This window comes from Bombina bombina, chromosome 3, assembly GCF_027579735.1.
Source record: "Bombina bombina isolate aBomBom1 chromosome 3, aBomBom1.pri, whole genome shotgun sequence".
Taxonomy (NCBI): Eukaryota; Metazoa; Chordata; class Amphibia; order Anura; family Bombinatoridae; genus Bombina; species Bombina bombina.
Genome location: NC_069501.1, coordinates 604,942,200 through 604,966,593, shown reverse-complemented (window position 1 = coordinate 604,966,593; position 24,394 = coordinate 604,942,200). Strand labels below are relative to the sequence as shown.

The 24,394-nt window shown below is 38.4% G+C and overlaps 1 protein-coding gene across 1 annotated transcript in view; it reads left to right on the top strand.

Moving 5' to 3' along the window:
* Nucleotides 1-635: 635 nt before the first annotated feature.
* Nucleotides 636-24,394, top strand: part of MAN1C1 (mannosidase alpha class 1C member 1) — a 378,811-nt gene continuing 355,052 nt past the window's right edge. The window contains exon 1 of the mRNA XM_053705384.1: nucleotides 636-1,166. Within this exon, the coding sequence (XP_053561359.1) occupies nucleotides 636-1,166 (531 nt within the window). The remainder of the gene's footprint in view (nucleotides 1,167-24,394) is intronic.

Here is a 24,394-nt window from a genome sequence, read left to right as displayed (position 1 = left end):
TAAGGGAAGCTCCAGAGCAGCAATGCACTACAGACACCTATCTGAATATATCTGGTGAGCCAATGACGAGACATATGTGGGTAGCCACTAATCACCAGCTATCTCGTGCATAGTTGCGCCTGAGCCTACACAAGTATGCTTTTCAACAAAGGATACCAAGATAACAAAGTCAATTTCATTATTTAAATGAAAAGTCTCTTAAAATGGTGTGCTATAGTTCAATGTTTCTCAACTGCGGTCCTCAAGTACCCCCAACAGGCCAGGTTTTCATTATAGCTGAAAAGGTGCACAGGTGAAGTAATCAGCTGATCAGTAACCATAGTTACTAACCTGCTCTCACCCATTATCTGATTTTGTGCACTTTTTAAGCATAAGCCCATGATATTACCTGTGAAACCATTTACAGGTCTCACACTCCGCTTACCATCTTGCAATCCTCATTCACTATTATCAGTCTTGTTATAATTTGTGTAAAATATATTTATATTGTGTTTTCTTGTTTTTTTACAGCCAGAACAGCCCAAATATAAAAATGGATCCAGCAAAAAGAATTTGTACAATTCTATGCAATGGGAAATTAATATACAATAATAGAAATTAACACTTTACAAGCAAATCTTTAAAACAATTAAAACATGTTTTTACGAAAAATTTCTGGGATATTCCCAGCAGGATTTGGATTACGTCTTTCTCAGAAATTCATATTTCTTTTATTTTTGTCTGGATTTATTACACTTTGCTTTGGGACATTATTTCTGTTACCAGATACATCAAAATTGAAAAGAATATTTCTGTCTGGAACACAGACTCACAGTATTTACTATGGTAAGAAACTAAACAAGAAAACTGTGGATGACCAAAAGACATTATTACGGAATTTACACCACGATAAGTGGAAATCCAAAGACAAATATGAGGAAGTAGTAGATCCATTAAGATATAAAAAGAAAGAAGAAAATATTTTAAGTGAAAAACACTTTTTGCAGAACAAATTTGATACAGCTGCAGGAAAAGCCAAAAAGGAGTTTTTTATGGGTCACAAGAATCAATCTGATTTTGTATTTGATTATGTTGCGTTTCAAAGAACTCTTAAATATCCACCGTTGGGTAACAGACATGAAGCAAAAGATTCAGAAACCGAGGTGAAAAGGAAGAAAGTAAAAGAGGTAAGTTCAGTTTTTACGAATTGCAAGTAGACAAGGGTCAAAATATAGTCACTTAAAGGGACAGTCAACACTAAAATTTGTTTAAAAAGATAGATAATGTCTTTACTAACCATTCCCCAGCTTTGCACAACCAACATTGTTATATTAATATACTTTATAACCTTTAAACCTCTAAAGTTTTGCCTGTTTCTAAGCCTCTTATCACATGCTTTTTTATTTGCTTTTCACAACAGGGGACTGCTAGTTCATGTGAGCCATATAGATAACATTGTGTTCATGCCTGTGGGGTTGTGCACATCACAGCACTAATTGGCTAAAATGCAAGTCAATTGATAATAAATAAAAAGTCATGTGATCAGTAAGCTGTCAGAAGATGCTTAGATACAAGGTAATCACAGAGGTAAAAAGTGTATTAATATAACTTTTTAAACAATACACATTTTGGACTAGACTGTCCCTTAAATGGGATAGGAAACCCTATTTTTTTTCTTTAATGATTAAGACTGAGCATGTAACTGAAGAAATGTCCAAATTGACTTCAATTGTATAATTTGTTTTATTCTCTTAGTGCCCTTTGTTGAAAAGCATATCTAGGTGGGCTCAGAAGCAGCAATACACTATTGGGTGGCTAGGTGCTGAATTGTGGCTGGATATGTGCCTCTTATCATTGGCTCACCAGATATATTCAGCTAGCTCCCAGTAGTGCATTGCTGCAACCCTACCCTTTAACAAAGTATACTAAGAGAAATATGCACATTTGATAATTCAAGAAAATTGGGAAGTTGTATAACATTTTAATGCTTTTTTTGGATCATGAAAGGAAAGTTTGGGGGTTTTGGTTTGGTATTAGCTATTGTTAATTTTAAAACGTGAAACTGTGGGATATAAAAACTATAAAAAAAATATCAAAGAAATGTTTTTAAACCATTTATTGTTTAAACTTTATCTCATCCCTGAGCATAACCTTAAAGAGAGATGGCAGTCAAGTTAAAGGGACATAAAAGTGTAAAAAGAAATTGCTTTAATGTGTTTCTTGCATATAATTATGGCCTCAATCACAATTTATCAGCAGAACTATTTTTGGCAGGTTTTTGGGTAAAATACACTTTCTGTTTCAAAACAATCCCAGGGGTCAAGTCGAGTGGGAACACATGGGAATGGAGTTCCTGCACTATTTTTGCGGGAGGAACTAAGTTCCCTCTGGACAGAGAACAGAAACGCTTCAGTAAACACTGCAGCTCCTGCTGCTTGTGGGAGGAGCTGCAGCACAGTCTGATTAGAGGGATAGTGAGATCCTCTAGTAATAAACAGTAACATGTCTTACAATACACTAATTTCAAGCCTGTCAGTGGTCCTGCTGTGTGACCCCCCCTGCACTGTGTGGAACACATGGTGCTTACATTTCTGTGTGGCTTGCTCTGAGGTATTTAGCTCCCGTCAGCAGAAATAGGACTATTGCAACTTAAGTGGGTTAGACTCTGTGACAGGATTCTCAGGCCCAAAGGCAACAATTTAACACTTCTTTGGATTTAATTTGTTTTCATTGACTAAAGTGTATAGACTATATAAATACAGTATGTGTGTGTATATAAGTGTGTTATTTCATATACTGTGTATATATATATATATATATATATATATGTGTATATATATATATATATATATATTTCTTTCATGTAATTAGCAAGAGTCCATGAGCTAGTGACGTATGGGATATACATTCCTACCAGGAGGGGCAAAGTTTCCCAAACCTCAAAATGCCTACAAATACACCCCTTACCACACCCACATATCAGTTTTTACAAACTTTGCCTTCTATGGAGGTGGTGAAGTAAGTTTGTGCTAGATTCTACGTTGATATGCGCTCCGCAGCAGGTTGGAGCCCGGTTTTCAGCGTGCAGTGAATGTCAGAGGGATGTGAGGAGAGTATTGCCTGTTTGAATTCAATGATCTCCTTCTACGGGGTCTATTTCATAGGTTCTCTGTTATCGGTCGTAGAGATTCGTCTCTTACCTCCCTTTTCAGATCGACGATATACTCTTATATATATACCATTACCTCTGCTGATTTTCGTTTCAGTACTGGTTTGGCTTTCTATAAACATGTAGATGAGTGTCCTGGGGTAAGTAAGTCTTATTTTCTGTGACACTCTAAGCTATGGTTGGGCACTTTTTTAATAAAGTTCTAAATATATGTATTCAAACATTTATTTGCCTTGACTCAGGATGTTCAACATTCCTTATTTTCAGACAGTCAGTTTCATATTTGGGATAATGCACTTGAATCAATTATTTTTCTTACCTTAAAAATTTGACTTTTTTCCCTGTGGGCTGTTAGGCTCGCGGGGGCTGAAAATGCTTCATTTTATTGCGTCATTCTTGGCGAAGATTTTTTTGGCGCAAAAAATCTTTCTGTTTCCGGCGTCATACGTGTCGCCGGAAGTTACGTCATTTTTTGACGTTCTTTTGCGCCAAAAATGTCGGCGTTCCGGACGTGGCGTCATTTTGGCGCCAAAAGCATTTAGGCGCCAAGTAATGTGGGCGTCTTATTTGGCGCTAAAAAAATATGGGCGTCGCTTTTTGTCTCCACATTATTTAAGTCTCATTTTTCTTTGCTTCTGGTTGCTAGAAGCTTGTTCCTTGGCATTTTTTCCCATTCCTGAAACTGTCATTTAAGGAATTTGATAAATTTTGCTTTACATGTTGTTTTTTCTCTTACATATTGCAAGATGTCTCACGTTGCATCTGAGTCAGAAGATACTTCTGGAAAATCGCTGTCTGGTGCTGGAACTACCAAAGCTAAGTGTATCTGCTGTAAACTTTTGGTAGCTGTTCCTCCAGCTGTTGTTTGTATTAATTGTCATGACAAACTTGTTAATGCAGATAATATTTCCTTTAGTAATGTACCATTACCTGTTGCAGTTCCATCAACATCTAATGTTCAGAATGTTCCTGATAACATAAGAGATTTTGTTTCTGAATCCATCAAGAAGGCTATGTCTGTTATTCCTCCTTCTAGTAAACATAAAAAATCTTTTAAAACTTCTCTTTATAAAGATGAATTTTCAAATGAACATCATTCTGATTCTAATGACTCTTCTGGTTCAGAGGATTCTGTCTCAGAGGTTGATGCTGATAAATCTTCATATTTATTTAAAATGGAATTTATTCGTTCTTTACTTAATAAGTACTAATTGCTTTAGAAATTGAGGATTCTGGTCCTCTTGATACTAAATCTAAACGTTTAGATAAGGTCTTTAAATCTCCTGTGGTTATTCCAGAAGTTTTTCCTGTTCCTGGTGCTATTTCTGAAGTAATTTCCAGAGAATGGAATAATTTGGGTAATTCATTTACTCCTTCTAAACGTTTTAAGCAATTATATCCTGTGCTGTCTGACAGATTAGAATTTTGGGACAAAATCCCTAAAGTTGATGGGGCTATTTCTACCCTTGCTAAACGTACTACTATTCCTACGTCAGATGGTACTTCCTTTAAGGATCCTTTAGATAGGAAAATTGAATCCTTTCTAAGAAAAGCTTATCTGTGTTCAGGTAATCTTCTTAGACCTGCTATATCATTGGCTGATGTTGCTGCAGCTTCAACTTTTTGGTTGGAAACTTTAGCGCAACAAGTAACAGATCATGATTCTCATAATATTATTATTCTTCTTCAACATGCTAATAATTTTATCTGTGATGCCATTTTTGATATTATCAGAGTTTATGTCTCTAGCTATTTTAGCTAGAAGAGCTTTATGGCTTAAAACTTGGAATGCTGATATGTCTTCTAAATCGACTCTACTTTCCATTTCTTTCCAGGGTAACAAATTATTTGGTTCTCAGTTGGATTCTATTATCTCAACTGTTACTGGTGGGAAAGGAACTTTTTTACCACAGGATAAAAGATCTAAGGGTAAAAACAGGGCTAATAATCGTTTTCGTTCCTTTCGTTTCAACAAAGAACAAAAGCTTGATCCTTCATCCTCAGGAGCAGTTTCAGTTTGGAAACCATCTCCAGTCTGGAATAAATCCAAGCCTTCTAGAAAAGCAAAGCCAGCTTCTAAGTCCACATGAAGGTGCGGCCCTCATTCCAGCTCAGCTGGTAGGGGGCAGGTTACGTTTTTTCAAAGAAATTTGGATCAATTCTGTTCACAATCTTTGGATTCAGAACATTGTTTCAGAAGGGTACAGAATTGGTTTCAAGATAAGACCTCCTGCAAAGAGATTTTTTCTTTCCCGTGTCCCAGTAAATCCAGTGAAAGCTCAAGCATTTCTGAAATGTGTTTCAGATCTAGAGTTGGCTGGAGTAATTATGCCAGTTCCAGTTCTGGAACAGGGACTGGGGTTTTATTCAAATCTCTTCATTGTACCAAAGAAGGAGAATTCCTTCAGACCAGTTCTGGATCTAAAAATATTGAATCGTTATGTAAGGATACCAACGTTCAAAATGGTAACTGTAAGGACTATCTTGCCTTTTGTTCAACAAGGGCATTATATGTCCACAATAGATTTACAGGATGCATATCTGCATATTCCGATTCATCCAGATCATTATCAGTTCCTGAGATTCTCTTTTCTGGACAAGCATTACCAGTTTGTGGCTCTGCCGCTTGGCCTAGCTACAGCTCCAAGAATTTTTACAAAGGTTCTCGGTGCCCTTCTGTCTGTAATCAGAGAACAGGGTATTGTGGTATTTCCTTATTTGGATGATATCTTGGTACTTGCTCAGTCTTTACATTTAACAGAATCTCATACGAATCGACTTGTGTTGTTTCTTCAAGATCATGGTTGGAGGATCAATTCACTAAAAAGTTCATTGATTCCTCAGACAAGGGTAACCTTTCTGGGTTTCCAGATAGATTCAGTGTCCATGACTCTGTCTTTGACAGACAAGAGACGTCTAAAATTGATTTCAGCTTGTCGAAACCTTCAGTCTCAATCATTCCCTTCGGTAGCCATATGCATGGAAATTCTAGGTCTTATGACTGCTGCATCGGACGCAATCCCCTTTGCTCGTTTTCACATGCGGCCTCTTCAGCTCTGTATGCTGAATCAATGGTGCAGGGATTACACAAAGATATCTCAATTAATATCTTTAAAACCGATTGTACGACACTCTCTAACGTGGTGGACAGATCACCATCGTTTAATTCAGGGGGCTTCTTTTGTTCTTCCGACCTGGACTGTAATTTCAACAGATGCAAGTCTTACAGGTTGGGGAGCTGTGTGGGGATCTCTGACGGCACAAGAAGTTTGGGAACCGCAGGAGGTGAGATTACCGATCAATATTTTGGAACTCCGTGCAATTTTCAGAGCTCTTCAGTCTTGGCCTCTTCTGAAGAGAGAATCGTTCATTTGTTTTCAGACAGACAATGTCACAACTGTGGCATACATCAATCATCAAGGAGGGACTCACAGTCCTCTGGCTATGAAAGAAGTATCTCGAATTCTGGTTTGGGCGGAATCCAGCTCCTGTCTAATCTCTGCGGTTCATATCCCAGGTATAGACAATTGGGAAGCGGATTATCTCAGTCGTTAAACGTTGCATCCGGGCGAATGGTCTCTTCACCCAGAGGTATTTCTTCAGATTGTTCAAATGTGGGAGCTTCCAGAAATAGATCTGATGGCGTCTCATCTAAACAAGAAACTTCCCAGGTATCTGTCCAGATCCCGGGATCCTCAGGCGGAAGCAGTGGATGCATTATCATTTCCTTGGAAGTATCATCCTGCCTATATCTTTCCGCCTCTAGTTCTTCCAAGAGTAATCTCCAAGATTCTGAAGGAATGCTCGTTTGTTCTGCTGGTAGCTCCGGCATGGCCTCACAGGTTTTGGTATGCGGATCTTGTCCGGATGGCCTCTTGACATCCGTGGGCTCTTCCGCTAAGACCAGACCTTCTGTCGCAAGGTGCTTTTTTCCATCAGGATCTCAAATCCTTAAATTTAAAGGTATGGAGATTGAACGCTTGATTCTTGGTCAAAGAGGTTTCTCTGACTCTGTGATTAATACTATGTTACAGGCTCGTAAATCTGTATCTAGAGAGATATATTATAGAGTCTGGAAGACTTATATTTCTTGGTGTCTTTCTCATCATTTTTCTTGGCATTCTTTTAGAATTCCGAGAATTTTACAGTTTCTTCAGGATGGTTTAGATAAAGGTTTATCCGCAAGTTCTTTGAAAGGACAAATCTCTGCTCTTTCTGTTCTTTTTCACAGAAAGATTGCTAATCTTCCTGATATTCATTGTTTTGTACAAGCTTTGGTTCGTATAAAACCTGTCATTAAGTCAATTTCTCCTCCTTGGAGTTTGAATTTGGTTCTGGGGGCTCTTCAAGCTCCTCCTTTTGAACCCATGCATTCTTTGGACATTAAATTACTTTCTTGGAAAGTTTTGTTCCTTTTGGCGATCTCTTCTGCCAGAAGAGTCTCTGAATTATCTGCTCTTTCTTGTGAGTCTCCTTTTCTGATTTTTCATCAGGATAAGGCGGTGTTGCGAACTTCTTTTGAATTTTTACCTAAGGTTGTGAATTCCAACAACATTAGTAGAGAAATTGTGGTTCCCTCATTATGTCCTAATCCTAAGAATTCTAAGGAGAAATCGTTGCATTCTTTGGATGTTGTTAGAGCTTTGAAATATTATGTTGAAGCTACTAAGTCTTTCCGAAAGACTTCTAGTCTATTTGTTATCTTTTCCGGTTCTAGAAAAGGCCAGAAAGCTTCTGCCATTTCTTTGGCATCTTGGTTGAAATCTTTAATTCATCATGCCTATGTCGAGTCGGGTAAAACTCCGCCTCAAAGGATTACAGCTCATTCTACTAGGTCAGTTTCTACTTCCTGGGCGTTTAGGAATGAAGCTTCGGTTGATCAGATTTGCAAAGCAGCAACTTGGTCCTCTTTGCATACTTTTACTAAATTCTACCATTTTGATGTATTTTCTTCTTCTGAAGCAGTTTTTGGTAGAAAAGTACTTCAGGCAGCGGTTTCAGTTTGAATCTTCTGTTTATGATTTTCATTAAACTTTATTTTGAGTGTGGATTATTTTCAGCAGGAATTGGCTGTCTTTATTTTATCCCTCCCTCTCTAGTGACTCTTGCGTGGAAAGATCCACATCTTGGGTAGTCATTATCCCATACGTCACTAGCTCATGGACTCTTGCTAATTACATGAAAGAAACATAATTTATATAAGAACTTACCTGATAAATTCATTTCTTTCATATTAGCAAGAGTCCATGAGGCCCGCCCTTTTTTTGTGGTGGTTATGATTTTTTTTGTATAAAGCACAATTGTTCCAATTCCTTATTTTATATGCTTTCGCACTTTTTTCTTATCACCCCACTTCTTGGCTATTCGTTAAACTGATATGTGGGTGTGGTGAGGGGTGTATTTGTAGGCATTTTGAGGTTTGGGAAACTTTGCCCCTCCTGGTAGGAATGTATATCCCATACGTCACTAGCTCATGGACTCTTGCTAATATGAAAGAAATGAATCTATCAGGTAAGTTCTTACATAAATTATGTTATATATATGTGTGTGTGTGCGTATGTATATGTATATGTGTGTATATATATATATATATATATATATATATATATATATATATCAATATTAATTGGGGGGGGGTGAAAGTCTTGGTGAGTTCCCACACTTTTTTTGTAGGACTTGACCCCTGAAGAAGCCCAATAATAGGTCTTCAGGCGTTTGTTGGAATTTAAAACTGGCTATCAGATAACGTAATTTTTTTTTTTTTTAACCTTGAACCAAAGACAAACCTCATTCTGTACAGTAAGATTTAAAAGTTATATCAACATTTTTGAGGCTGCATTATAGCAGTGGAGTAAACCTTGTGACAGTTTCGCAATTTACAGCATGCGATTTAAATCCTGTTCTACATGATGATATCAGTTGTGGCCACTTTCTTCTAATAAAATAATTATTTCCCGCAGTGTTCTTGATTTTTGATGTATCTTTCGCCAATCCGAAAAAATGCTGCTTTCTTAATCAATGATTGGAAAAAATGGAATAAAAATACTTTCTTTCATGTAATTAGCAAGAGTCCATGAGCTAGTGACGTATGGGATATACATTCCTACCAGGAGGGGCAAAGTTTCCCAAACCTCAAAATGCCTATAAATACACCCCTCACCACACCCACAATTCAGTTTTACAAACTTTGCCTCCGATGGAGGTGGTGAAGTAAGTTTTTGCTAGATTCTACGTTGATATGCGCTCCGCAGCAAGTTGGAGCCCGGTTTTCCTCTCAGCGTGCAGTGAATGTCAGAGGGATGTGAGGAGAGTATTGCCTATTTGAATGCAGTGATCTTCTTCTACGGGGTCTATTTCATAGGTTCTCTGTTATCGGTCGTAGAGATTCATCTCTTACCTCCCTTTTCAGATCGACGATATACTCTTATATATACCATTACCTCTGCTGATTCTCGTTTCAGTACTGGTTTGGCTTTCTACAATCATGTAGATGAGTGTCCTGGGGTAAGTAAATCTTATTTTCTGTGACACTCTAAGCTATGGTTGGGCACTTTGTTTATAAAGTTCTAAATATATGTATTCAAACATTTATTTGCCTTGACTCAGAATGTTCAACTTTCCTTATTTTTCAGACAGTCAGTTTCATATTTGGGATTATGCATTTAAATTATTCATTTTTTCTTACCTTCAATTTGACTATTTTTTCCCTGTGGGCTGTTAGGCTCGCGGGGGCTGAAAATGCTTCATTTTATTGCGTCATTCTTGGCGCGGACTTTTTTGGCGCAAAAATTATTTTCCGTTTCCGGCGTCATACGTGTCGCCGGAAGTTGCGTCATTTTTTGACGTTATTTTGCGCCAAAATGTCGGCGTTCCGGATGTGGCGTCATTTTTGGCGCCAAAAGCATTTAGGCGCCAAATAATGTGGGCGTCTTATTTGGCGCTAAAAAATATGGGCGTCGCTTTTGTCTCCACATTATTTAAGTCTCATTTTTCATTGCTTCTGGTTGCTAGAAGCTTGTTCTTTGGCATTTTTTCCCATTCCTGAAACTGTCATTTAAGGAATTTGATCAATTTTGCTTTAAATGTTGTTTTTTCTCTTACATATTGCAAGATGTCTCACGTTGCATCTGAGTCAGAAGATACTACAGGAAAATCGCTGTCTAGTGCTGGATCTACCAAAGCTAAGTGTATCTGCTGTAAACTTTTGGTAGCTATTCCTCCGGCTGTTGTTTGTATTAATTGTCATGACAAACTTGTTAATGCAGATAATATTTCCTTTAGTAAAGTACCATTGTCTGTTGCAGTTCCTTCAACATCTAAGGTGCAGAATGTTCCTGATAACATAAGAGATGTTGTTTCTGAATCCATCAAGAAGGCTATGTCTGTTATTTCTCCTTCTAGTAAACGTAAAAAATCTTTTAAAACTTCTCTCCCTACAGATGAATTTTTAAATGAACATCATCATTCTGATTCTGATGACTCTTCTGGTTCAGAGGATTCTGTTTCAGAGATTGATGCTGATAAATCTTCATATTTATTTAAAATGGAATTTATTCGTTCTTTACTTAAAGAAGTATTAATTGCTTTAGAAATAGAGGATTCTGGTCCTCTTGATACTAATTCTAAACGTTTAGATAAGGTATTTAAATCTCCTGTGGTTATTCCAGAAGTTTTTCCTGTTCCTAATGCTATTTCTGCAGTAATTTCCAAAGAATGGGATAAATTGGGTAATTCATTTACTCCTTCTAAACGTTTTAAGCAATTATATCCTGTACCGTCTGACAGGTTAGAATTTTGGGACAAAATCCCTAAAGTTGATGGGGCTATTTCTACCCTTGCTAAACGTACTACCATTCCTACGTCAGATGGTACTTCGTTTAAAGATCCTTTAGATAGGAAAATTGAATCCTTTCTAAGAAAAGCTTATCTGTGTTCAGGTAATCTTCTTAGACCTGCTATATCATTGGCTGATGTTGCTGCAGCTTCAACTTTTTGGTTGGAAACTTTAGCGCAACAAGTAACAAATCATGATTCTCATGATATTATTATTCTTCTTCAGCATGCTAATAATTTTATCTGTGATGCCATTTTTGATATTATCAGAGTTGATGTCAGGTTTATGTCTCTAGCTATTTTAGCTAGAAGAGCTTTATGGCTTAAGACTTGGAATGCTGATATGGCTTCTAAATCAACTCTACTTTCCATTTCTTTCCAGGGTAACAAATTATTTGGTTCTCAGTTGGATTCTATTATCTCAACTGTTACTGGTGGGAAAGGAACTTTTTTACCACAGGATAAAAAATCTAAAGGTAAAAACAGGGCTAATAATCGTTTTCGTTCCTTTCGTTTCAACAAAGAACAAAAGCCTGATCCTTCATCCTCAGGAGCAGTTTCAGTTTGGAAACCATCTCCAGTCTGGAATAAATCCAAGCCTGCTAGAAAGGCAAAGCCTGCTTCTAAGTCCACATGAAGGTGCGGCCCTCATTCCAGCTCAGCTGGTAGGGGGCAGGTTACGTTTTTTCAAAGAAATTTGGATCAATTCTGTTCACAATCTTTGGATTCAGAACATTGTTTCAGAAGGGTACAGAATTGGTTTCAAGATGAGACCTCCTGCAAAGAGATTTTTTCTTTCCCGTGTCCCAGTAAATCCAGTGAAAGCTCAAGCATTTCTGAATTGTGTTTCAGATCTAGAGTTGGCTGGAGTAATTATGCCAGTTCCAGTTCCGGAACAGGGGATGGGGTTTTATTCAAATCTCTTCGTTGTACCAAAGAAGGAGAATTCCTTCAGACCAGTTCTGGATCTAAAAATATTGAATCGTTATGTAAGGATACCAACGTTCAAGATGGTAACTGTAAGGACTATCTTGCCTTTTGTTCAGCAAGGGAATTATATGTCCACAATAGATTTACAGGATGCATATCTGCATATTCCGATTCATCCAGATCATTATCAGTTCCTGAGATTCTCTTTTCTGGACAAGCATTACCAGTTTGTGGCTCTACCGTTTGGCCTAGCTACAGCTCCAAGAATTTTTTCAAAGGTTCTCGGTGCCCTTCTGTCTGTAATCAGAGAACAGGGTATTGTGGTATTTCCTTATTTGGACGATATCTTGGTACTTGCCCAGTCTTTACATTTAACAGAATCTCATACGAATCGACTTGTGTTGTTTCTTCAAGATCATGGTTGGAGGATCAATTTACCAAAAAGTTCTTTGATTCCTCAGACATGGGTAACCTTTCTGGGTTTCCAGATAGATTCAGTGTCCATGACTCTGTCTTTAACAGACAAGAGACGTCTAAAATTGATTGCAGCTTGTCGAAACCTTCAGTCACAATCATTCCCTTCGGTAGCCTTATGCATGGAAATTCTAGGTCTTATGACTGCTGCATTGGACGCGATCCCCTTTGCTCGTTTTCACATGCGACCTCTTCAGCTCTGTATGCTGAATCAATGGTGCAAGGATTACACAAAGATATCTCAATTAATATCTTTAAAACCGATTGATCGACACTCTCTAACGTGGTGGACAGATCACCATCGTTTAATTCAGGGGGCTTCTTTTGTGCTGCCGACCTGGACTGTAATTTCAACAGATGCAAGTCTCACAGGTTGGGGAGCTATGTGGGGATCTCTGACGGCACAAGGAGTTTGGGAATCTCAGGAGGTGAGATTACCGATCAATATTTTGGAACTCCGTGCAATTTTCAGAGCTCTTCAGTTTTGGCCTCTTCTGAAGAGAGAATCGTTCATTTGTTTTCAGACAGACAATGTCACATCTGTGGCATACATCAATCATCAAGGAGGGACTCACAGTCCTCTGGCTATGAAAGAAGTATCTCGAATTTTGGTTTGGGCGGAATCCAGCTCCTGTCTAATCTCTGCGGTTCATATCCCAGGTATAGACAATTGGGAAGCGGATTATCTCAGTCGCCAAACGTTGCATCCGGGCGAATGGTCTCTTCACCCAGAGGTATTTCTTCAGATTGTTCAAATGTGGGAACTTCCAGAAATAGATCTGATGGCGTCTCATCTAAACAAGAAACTTCCCAGGTATCTGTCCAGATCCCGGGATCCTCAGGCGGAGGCAGTGGATGCATTATCACTTCCTTGGAAGTATCATCCTGCCTATATCTTTCCGCCTCTAGTTCTTCTTCCAAGAGTAATCTCCAAGATTCTGAAGGAATGCTCGTTTGTTCTGCTGGTAGCTCCGGCATGGCCTCACAGGTTTTGGTATGCGGATCTTGTCCGGATGGCCTCTTGCCAACCGTGGACTCTTCCGTTAAGACCAGACCTTCTGTCTCAAGGTCCTTTTTTCCATCAGGATCTGAAATCCTTAAATTTAAAGGTATGGAGATTGAACGCTTGATTCTTGGTCAAAGAGGTTTCTCTGACTCTGTGATTAATACTATGTTACAGGCTCGTAAATCTGTATCTAGAGAGATATATTATAGAGTCTGGAAGACTTATATTTCTTGGTGTCTTTCTCATCATTTTTCTTGCCATTCTTTTAGAATACCGATAATATTACAGTTTCTTCAGGATGGTTTAGATAAGGGTTTGTCCGCAAGTTCCTTGAAAGGACAAATCTCTGCTCTTTCTGTTCTTTTTCACAGAAAGATTGCTATTCTTCCTGATATTCATTGTTTTGTACAAGCTTTGGTTCGTATAAAGCCTGTCATTAAGTCAATTTCTCCTCCTTGGAGTTTGAATTTGGTTCTGGGGGCTCTTCAAGCTCCTCCATTTGAACCTATGCATTCATTAGACATTAAATTACTTTCTTGGAAAGTTTTGTTCCTTTTGGCCATCTCTTCTGCCAGAAGAGTTTCTGAATTATCTGCTCTTTCTTGTGAGTCTCCTTTTCTGATTTTTCATCAGGATAAGGCGGTGTTGCGAACTTCTTTTGAATTTTTACCTAAAGTTGTGAATTCCAACAACATTAGTAGAGAAATTGTGGTTCCTTCATTATGTCCTAATCCTAAGAATTCTAAGGAGAAATCGTTGCATTCTTTGGATGTTGTTAGAGCTTTGAAATATTATGTTGAAGCTACTAAGTCTTTCCGAAAGACTTCTAGTCTATTTGTTATCTTTTCCGGTTCTAGAAAAGGCCAGAAAGCTTCTGCCATTTCTTTGGCATCTTGGTTGAAATCTTTAATTCATCTTGCCTATGTTGAGTCGGGTAAAACTCCGCCTCAGAGGATTACAGCTCATTCTACTAGGTCAGTTTCTACTTCCTGGGCGTTTAGGAATGAAGCTTCGGTTGATCAGATTTGCAAAGCAGCAACTTGGTCCTCTTTGCATACTTTTACTAAATTCTACCATTTTGATGTATTTTCTTCTTCTGAAGCAGTTTTTGGTAGAAAAGTACTTCAGGCAGCGGTTTCAGTCTGAATCTTCTGCTTATGTTTTTCATTAAACTTTATTTTGGGTGTGGATTATTTTCAGCAGGAATTGGCTGTCTTTATTTTATCCCTCCCTCTCTAGTGACTCTTGTGTGGAAAGTTCCACATCTTGGGTAATCATTATCCCATACGTCACTAGCTCATGGACTCTTGCTAATTACATGAAAGAAAATATAATTTATGTAAGAACTTACCTGATAAATTCATTTCTTTCATATTAGCAAGAGTCCATGAGGCCCGCCCTTTTTTTGTGGTGGTTATGATTTTGTATAAAGCACAATTATTCCAATTCCTTATTTTATATGCTTTCGCACTTTTTTATCACCCCACTTCTTGGCTATTCGTTAAACTGAATTGTGGATGTGGTGAGGGGTGTATTTATAGGCATTTTGAGGTTTGGGAAACTTTGCCCCTCCTGGTAGGAATGTATATCCCATACGTCACTAGCTCATGGACTCTTGCTAATATGAAAGAAATGAATTTATCAGGTAAGTTCTTACATAAATTATGTTTTTAAAAATATTAAATCAACATGAAACCCATTTTTTTTTCATGATTCAGATAAAGAATACAATTTTAAAAAGATTCCAATTTACTCCTATCAAATTTGCTTCGTTCTCATGTTATCCTTTGTTGAAGAGATATCTAGATAGGTTCGATGCCCAGTTTCTATCCTGATAATATCTACTTAATGAGCAAAAACACTATTTAAATGAGCAGTGTAACCAAAGCGCCTAACCTAACGGATGCTGGGTCAAACTGAGTATAATTCTATGAACAAGTCAAATGTTATTACACATTTAAATTTAATCGTGGAGCTAACAGCGCTTATGTAATCAACAAAGCTTAACCATACATTAAACATAAAAACATAAAACATGGATCCATGTATTAATACAATGTTTCAGATATTAAAACAAAGCTTGAAACAATTAAAAACAATGAGAAACAATATTCAACAGTGCTGACTGAAAATGTTGGCAAGAATAAATATTCACTGTGATGTTGCCAAGTACCCTTCGGCACTGATAGCTCCTTTCTTTTTTAGTAAATGTGATGTTAACATTTAAAACAGTTGGAAAACATAATTTATGTAAGAACTTACCTGATAAATTAATTTATTTCATATTGGCAAGAGTCCATGAGCTAGTGACGTATGGGATATACAATCCTACCAGGAGGGGCAAAGTTTCCCAAACCTCAAAATGCCTATAAATACACCCCTCACCACACCCACAATTCAGTTTTACAAGCCTTGCCTCCTATGGAGGTGGTGAAGTAAGTTTGTGCTAAGATTTCTACGTTGATATGCGCTTCTCAGCATTTTGAAGCCCATTTCCTCTCAGAGTACAGCGAAAGTCGATAGGATGTGAAGGGAGTATCATCTATTGAATGCAATGGTTTTCCTCATGGGGATCTATTTCATAGGTTCTCTGTTATCGGTCGTAGAGATTCATCTCCTACCTCCCTTTTCAGATTGACGATATACTCTCATATTCCATTACCTCTACTGATAACCGTTTCAGTACTGGTTTGGCTATCTGCTATATGTGGATGGGTGTCTTTCGGTAAGTATGTTTTCATTACTTAAGACACTCTCAGCTATGGTTTGGCACTTTATGTATTTATATAAAGTTCTAAATATATGTATTGTACTTATATTTGCCATGATTCAGGTTTTCAGTATATTTCCTTTTTGCAGACTGTCAGTTTCATATCTGGGAAATACTTTTTAATGGAAATGTATTTCTTACCTGGGGAATAGTCTCTTCTTCAAATTGACTGTCTTTTAAATTTGCGGGCAGATTTAGGCCCGCAAGGGCGCAAAATGCCAAAGTTTATTGCGTCATTCTTGGCGCAAGTTTTTTTGGCGCGAAGTTACGTTAGTTGACGCAAATTCATCAATTCCGGGGTCTTAGTTGACGCCGAGTCCTTCACAAGGTTCTGTCATCTATGACGCGAGTGTGTCGTTTCAGACGTTTTTAGCACCAAAAAATATTTTTTATTTTTGTTGTGCGTCATACTTGCCACCAAATATTTTCATTATTTAACACCCCATTCCTATTTGCTTCTTGCTTTTTTCTATGTCAGAGGCCTATGCTGTTTGCATTTTTTTCCCATTCCTGAAACTGCCGTATAAGGAAATTGATAATTTTGCTTTATATGTTGTTTTTTTCTCTTACATTTGCAAGATGTCTCAATCTGATCCTGTCTCAGAATTCACTGTTGGATCCCTGCTGCCTGATAACAGTTCTACCAAAGCTAAGTGCATTTGTTGTAAATTTGTGAAGATTATACCTCCAGCAGTGGTTTGTAATAATTGTCATGATAAACTTTTACATACAGAAAATGTATCCATCAGTAGTAGTTCATTACCTGTTGCTGTTCCCTCAACATCCAATGCATAAGATATACCTGTAAATTTAAAAGAATTTATTTCTGATTCTATTCAGAACGCTTTGTCTGCCATTCCGCCTTCTAATAAACATAAAAGGTCTTTTAAAACTTCTCATAGAGTTGATGAAATTTCAAATGACCGGCAACATACTGATTTATCTTTCTCTGATGAGGATCTGATTCAGAAGATCCTACTTCAGATATTGACACAGACAAATCCTCTTATTTATTTAAAATGGAGTATATTAGTTTTTTATTAAATAAAGTGTTGATTACATTAGATATGGAGGAAACCAGTCCTCTTGATATTAAAACTAGTAAACGTTTAAATTCTGTTTAGAAACCTCCTGTGGTTATTCCAGAGGTTTTTCCAGTTCCTGATGCTATTTCTGATATGATTTCTAAAGAATGGAATAGACCTGGTACTTCTTTTATTCCTTCTTCAAGTTTTCAAAAATTGTATCCTTTGCCAGCAGTTAGATTGAAGTTTTGGGAATAGAACCCCAAAGTTGATGGGGCTATCTCTACTCTCGCTAAACGTACTACTATTCCTACGGAAGATAGTACTTCTTTTAAAGATCCTTTAGATAGGAAACTTGAATCTTATCTAAGGAAGGTTTATTTATATTCAGGTTATCTTCTTAGGCCTACAATTTCTTTGGCTGATGTTGCAGCTGTTTCAACTTTTTGGTTGGAGACTTTAGCGCAACATGTATCGGATCATGATTTGTCTAGCATTGTTAAGTTGATTCAACATGCTAATAATTTCATTTGTGATGCCATTTTTTATATCATCCAAATTGATGTTATATATTTGTCTTTAGCTATTTTAGCTAGAAGAGCTTTGTGGCTCAAATCTTGGAATGCTGATATGACTTCTAAGTCCAGATTGCTATCTCTTTCCAAGGTAATAAATTATTTGGTTCTCAGTTGGATTCAATAATTTCAACTGTCACTGGGGGGAATGGAGTATTTTGCCTCAGGATAAAAAACCTAAGGGCAAATATAAAGCTTCTAACCGTTTTCGTTCCCTTCGACATAATAAGAACAGAAATCAAATCCTTCCCCAAAGGAATCTGTTTCCAATTGGAAGTCTTCCTCAAATTGGAATAATTCCAAACCATTTAATTGATCAAAGCCAGCCCCCAAGTCCGCATGAAGGTGCAGCCCTCATTCCAGCTCAGCTGATAGGGGGCAGATTAAAAATTTTCAAAGATGTTTAGATCAATTTGGTCCAAAATCATTGGATTCAGACTATTGTCTCTCCGTGGGTACAGAATAGGATTCAGAGTAAGACCGCCTGTTAGAAGATTTTTTCTCTCATGCATTCCAGTGAACCCAGTAAAGGCTCAGGCTTTCCTGAAGTGTGTTTCAGACCTGGAGTTATCAGGGGTAATCATGCCAGTTCCGTTTCAGGAACAGGGTCTGGGGTATTATTCAAATCTATTCATTGTCCCAAAAAAAGACCAGTTTTGGATTTTAAGATTTTGAATCAATATGTAAGAGTACCAACTTTCAAGATGGTGACTATAAGGACTATTCTGCCTTTTGTTCAGCAAGGGCATTATATGTCCACAATAGACTTACAGGATGCATATCTTCATATTCCAATTCATCCGGTTCACTATCAGTTCCTGAGATTCTCTTTTCTAGACAAGCATTACCAATTTGTTGCTCTTCCTTTTGGCCTTGCGACAGCTCAAAGAATCTTTTCAAAGGTTCTCGGTGCCCTACTCTCTGTAATCAGAGAGCGGGGTATTGAAGTGTTTCCTTATTTGGACGATATCTTTGTACTCGCTCAGTCTTTACGTTCTGCAGAATCTCACACAAATCAACTAGTGTTGTCTCTTTAAAGACATGGTTGGAGGATCAATTTACCAAAAAGGTTTACAGATAGATTCAGTGTCCATGACTTTGTCTCTAACAGACAAGAGGCGTTTGAAATTGGTTGCAGCCTGTCAGAACCTCCAGTCTGAGTCATTCCCTTCAGTAGCTATGTGCATGGAAGTTTTAGGTCTCATGACTGCAGCATTGGACGCGATCCCCTTTGCTCGTTTTCATATGAGACCTCTCCAGCTTTGTATGCTGAACCAATGGTGCAGGGATTATACAAGGATATCACAATTAGTATCCTTAAATCCCAATGTTCGACTTTCTTTGACTTGGTGGTTAGATAACCATCGTATAATTCTAGGTGCCTTTCGTTCGTCCAACCTGTCAGCACAAGGGGTTTGGAAATCTCAAGAGGCGAGATTACCAATCATTATTTTGGAACTCCGTGCAATTCTCAGGGCTCTTCAGTTTTGGCCTCTGTTGAGGAAGGAACCGTTAATTTGTTTTCAGACAGACAATATCACAACTGTGGCATATGTCAATAATCAGGGTGGGACTCACAGTCCTCAAGCTATGAAATAAGTATCTTGGATACTTGTTTGGGTGGTATCCAGCTCCTAATTTATGTGGTTCATATCCCAGGTATAGACAGTTGGGAAGCGGATTATCTCAGTCCTCAGACTTTACATTCGGGAGAATGGTCTCTCCACCCAGATGTGTCTTCTCAATTTGTTCAGATGTGGGGGCTTCCAGAAATAGATCTGATGGCATCTCATCTAAACAAGAAACTTCCCAGGTACCTGTCCAGGTACAGGGATCCTCAGGCGGAAGCAGTGGATGCATTGACACTTTCGTTGTGTTATCAACCTGCTTATATTTTCCCGCCTCTAGTTCTTCTTCCAAGCGTGATCTCCAAAATCATCATGGAGCAATCGTTTGTGCTGGTGGTGGCTCCAGCATGGCCTCACAGGTTTTGGTTGTTCGGATGTCTAGTTGCCAACCTTGGCCACTTCCATTAAGACCAGACCTTCTATCTCAAGGTCCGTTTTTCCATCAGGATCTCAAATCATTAAATTTGAAGGTATGGAAATTGAATGCTTAGTGCTTAGTCATAGAGGTTTCTCTGACTCAGTGATTAATACTATGTTGCAGGCTCGTAAATCTGTTTCTAGAGTGATTTATTATCGAGTTGGGAAGACTTATATTTCATGGTGTTCTTCTCATAAATTCTCTTGGCATTCTTTTAGAATTCCTAGAATTTTACAGTTTCTTCAGGATGGTTTGGATAAAGGTTTGTCTGCAAGTTCTTTGAAAGGACAAATCTCTGCTCTTTCTGTTTTATTCCACAGGAAAATTTCTAATCTTCCTGATATTCATTGTTTTGTACAGGCTTTGGTGCGTATCAAGCCTGTCATTAAGGCCTAGATTTGGAGTTCGGCGGTAGCCGTCAAAACCAGCGTTAGAGGCTCCTAACGCTGGTTTTTGCCGCCCGCTGGTATTTGGATTCAGTGATTAAAGGGTCTAACGCTCACTTTTCAGCCGCGACTTTTCCATACCGCAGATCCCCCTACGCCATTTGCGTAGCCTATCTTTTCAATGGGATCTTTCTAACGCTGGTATTTAGAGTCGTTTCTGAAGTGAGCGTTAGAGCTCTAACGACAAGATTCCAGCCGCCTGAAAATAGCAGGAGTTAAGAGCTTTCTGGCTAACGCCGGTTTATAAAGCTCTTAACTACTGTACCCTAAAGTACACTAACACCCATAAACTACCTATGTACCCCTAAACCGAGGTCCCCCCACATCGCCGCCACTCGATTTAAATTTTTAACCCCTAATCTGCCGACCGCCACCTACGTTATACTTATGTACCCCTAATCTGCTGCCCCTAACCCCGCCGACCCCTATATTATATTTCTTAACCCCTAACTTGCCCCCCACAACGTCGCCGCCAGCTACTTAAAATAATTAACCCCTAATCTTCCGACCGCAAATCGCCGCCACCTACGTTATCCCTATGTACCCCTAATCTGCTGCCCCTAACATCGCCGACCCCTATATTATATTTATTAACCCCTAATCTGCCCCCCTCAACGTCGCCGACACCTGCCTACACTTATTAACCCCTAATCTGCCGAGCGGACCTGAGCGCTACTATAATAAAGTTATTAACCCCTAATCCGCCTCACTAACCCTATCATAAATAGTATTAACCCTTAATCTGCCCTCCCTAACATCGTCGACACCTACCTTCAATTATTAACCCCTAATCTGCCGACCGGAGCTCACCGCTATTCTAATAAATGTATTAACCCCTAAAGCTAAGTCTAACCCTAACACTAACACCCCCCTAAGTTAAATATAATTTTTATCTAACGAAATAAATTAACTCTTATTAAATAAATGATTCCTATTTAAAGCTAAATACTTACCTGTAAAATACATCCTAATATAGCTACAATATAAATTATAATTATATTATAGCTATTTTAGGATTAATATTTATTTTACAGGCAACTTTGTAATTATTTTAACCAGGTACAATAGCTATTAAATAGTTAAGAACTATTTAATAGTTACCTAGTTAAAATAATAACAAATTTACCTGTAAAATAAATCCTAACCTAAGATATAATTGAACCTAACACTACCCTATCAATAAAATAATTAAATAAACTACCTACAATTACCTACAATTAACCTAACACTACACTATCAATAAATTAATTAAACACAATTCCTACAAATAAATACAATTAAATAAACTAGCTAAAGTACAAAAAATAAAAAAGAACTAAGTTACAGAAAATAAAAAAATATTTACAAACATAATAAAAATATTACAACAATTTTAAACTAATTACACCTACTCTAAGCCCCCTAATAAAATAACAAAGCCCCCCAAAATAAAAAATTCCCTACCCTATTCTAAATTAAAAAAGTTACAAGCTCTTTTACCTTACCAGCCCTGAACAGGGCCCTTTGCGGGGTATGCCCCAAGAATTTCAGCTCTTTTGCCTGTAAAAGAATAAATAAAATACCCCCCCCCCAACATTACAACCCACCACCCACATACCCCTAATCTAACCCAAACCCCCCTTAAATAAACCTAACACTAAGCCCCTGAAGATCTTCCTACCTTGTCTTCACCATACCAGGTTCACCGATCCGTCCTGAAGAGCTCCTCCGATGTCCTGATCCAAGCCCAAGCGGGGGCTGAAGAGGTCCATGATCCGGTCAAAGTCTTCATCCAAGCGGGGCAGAAGAGGATCTTCCATCCGATTGAAGTCATCATCCAGGCGGCATCTTCTATGGTCTTCCATCCGGAGCGAAGCGGCAGGATCCTGAAGACCTCCAGCGCGGAACATCCATCCGGACCGACGACTGAACGACGAATGACTGTTCCTTTAAGGGACGTCATCCAAGATGGCGTCCCTCGAATTCCGATTGGCTGATAGGATTCTATAAGCCAATCGGAATTAAGGTAGGAATTTTCTGATTGGCTGATGGAATCAGCCAATCAGAATCAAGTTCAATCCGATTGGCTGATCCAATCAGCCAATCAGATTGAGCTCGCATTCTATTGGCTGTTCCGATCAGCCAATAGAATGCGAGCTCAATCTGATTGGCTGATTGGATCGGCCAATCGGATTGAACTAGATTCTGATTGGCTGATTCCATCAGCCAATCATAAAATTCCTACCTTAATTCCGATTGGCTGATAGAATCCTATCAGCCAATCGGAATTCGAGGGACGCCATCTTGGATGACGTCCCTTAAAGGAACAGTCATTCGTCGTTCAGTCGTCGGTCCGGATGGATGTTCCGCGCTGGAGGTCTTCAGGATCCTGCCGCTTCGCTCCGGATGGAAGACCATAGAAGATGCCGCCTGGATGATGACTTCAATCGGATGGAAGATCCTCTTCTGCCCCGCTTGGATGAAGACTTTGACCGGATCATGGACCACTTCAGCCCCCGCTTGGGCTTGGATCAGGACATCGGAGGAGCTCTTCAGGACGGATCGGTGAACCTGGTATGGTGAAGACAAGGTAGGAAGATCTTCAGGGGCTTAGTGTTAGGTTTATTTAAGGGGGGTTTGGGTTAGATTAGGGGTATGTGGGTGGTGGGTTGTAATGTTGGGGGGGGGTATTGTATTTATTCTTTTACAGGCAAAAGAGCTGAAATTCTTGGGGCATGCCCCGCAAAGGGCCCTGTTCAGGGCTGGTAAGGTAAAAGAGCTTGTAACTTTTTTAATTTAGAATAGGGTAGGGAATTTTTTATTTTGGGGGGCTTTGTTATTTTATTAGGGGGCTTAGAGTAGGTGTAATTAGTTTAAAATTGTTGTAATATTTTTATTATGTTTGTAAATATTTTTTTATTTTCTGTAACTTAGTTCTTTTTTATTTTTTGTACTTTAGCTAGTTTATTTAATTGTATTTATTTGTAGGAATTGTGTTTAATTAATTTATTGATAGTGTAGTGTTAGGTTAATTGTAGGTAATTGTAGGTAGTTTATTTAATTATTTTATTGATAGGGTAGTGTTAGGTTTAATTATATCTTAGGTTAGGATTTATTTTACAGGTAAATTTGTTATTATTTTAACTAGGTAACTATTAAATAGTTCTTAACTATTTAATAGCTATTGTACCTGGTTAAAATAATTACAAAGTTGCCTGTAAAATAAATATTAATCCTAAAATAGCTATAATATAATTATAATTTATATTGTAGCTATATTAGGATTTATTTTACAGGTAAGTATTTAGCTTTAAATAGGAATCATTTATTTAATAAGAGTTAATTTATTTCGTTAGATAAAAATTATATTTAACTTAGGGGGGTGTTAGTGTTAGGGTTAGACTTAGCTTTAGGGGTTAATACATTTATTAGAATAGCGGTGAGCTCCGGTCGGCAGATTAGGGGTTAATAATTGAAGTTAGGTGTCGGCGATGTTAGGGAGGGCAGATTAGGGGTTAATACTATTTATGATAGGGTTAGTGAGGCGGGTTAGGGGTTCATAACTTTATTATAGTAGCGCTCAGGTCCGCTCGGCAGATTAGGGGTTAATAAGTGTAGGCAGGTGTCGGCGACGTTGAGGGGGGCAGATTAGGGGTTAATAAATATAATATAGGGGTCGGCGATGTTAGGGCAGCAGATTAGGGGTACATAGGGATAACGTAGGTGGCGGCGGTTTACGGAGCGGCAGATTAGGGGTTAAAAAAAATATGCAGGGGTCAGCGATAGCGGGGGCGGCAGATTAGGGGTTAATAAGTGTAAGGTTAGGGGTGTTTAGACTCGGGGTACATGTTAGAGTGTTAGGTGCAGACGTAGGAAGTGTTTCCCCATAGGAAACAATGGGGCTGCGTTAGGAGCTGAACGCTGCTTTTTTGCAGGTGTTAGGTTTTTTTCCAGCTCAAACAGCCCCATTGTTTCCTATGGGAGAATCGTGCACGAGTACGTTTTTGAGGCCGGCCGCGTCCGTAAGCAACTCTGGTATCGAGAGTTGCATTTGCGGAAAAAATGCTCTACGCTCCTTTTTTGGAGCCTAACGCAGCATTTGATTAAACTCTCGATACCAGAGTTAAATTTATGGTGCGGCCAGAAAAAAGCCCGCGGAGCG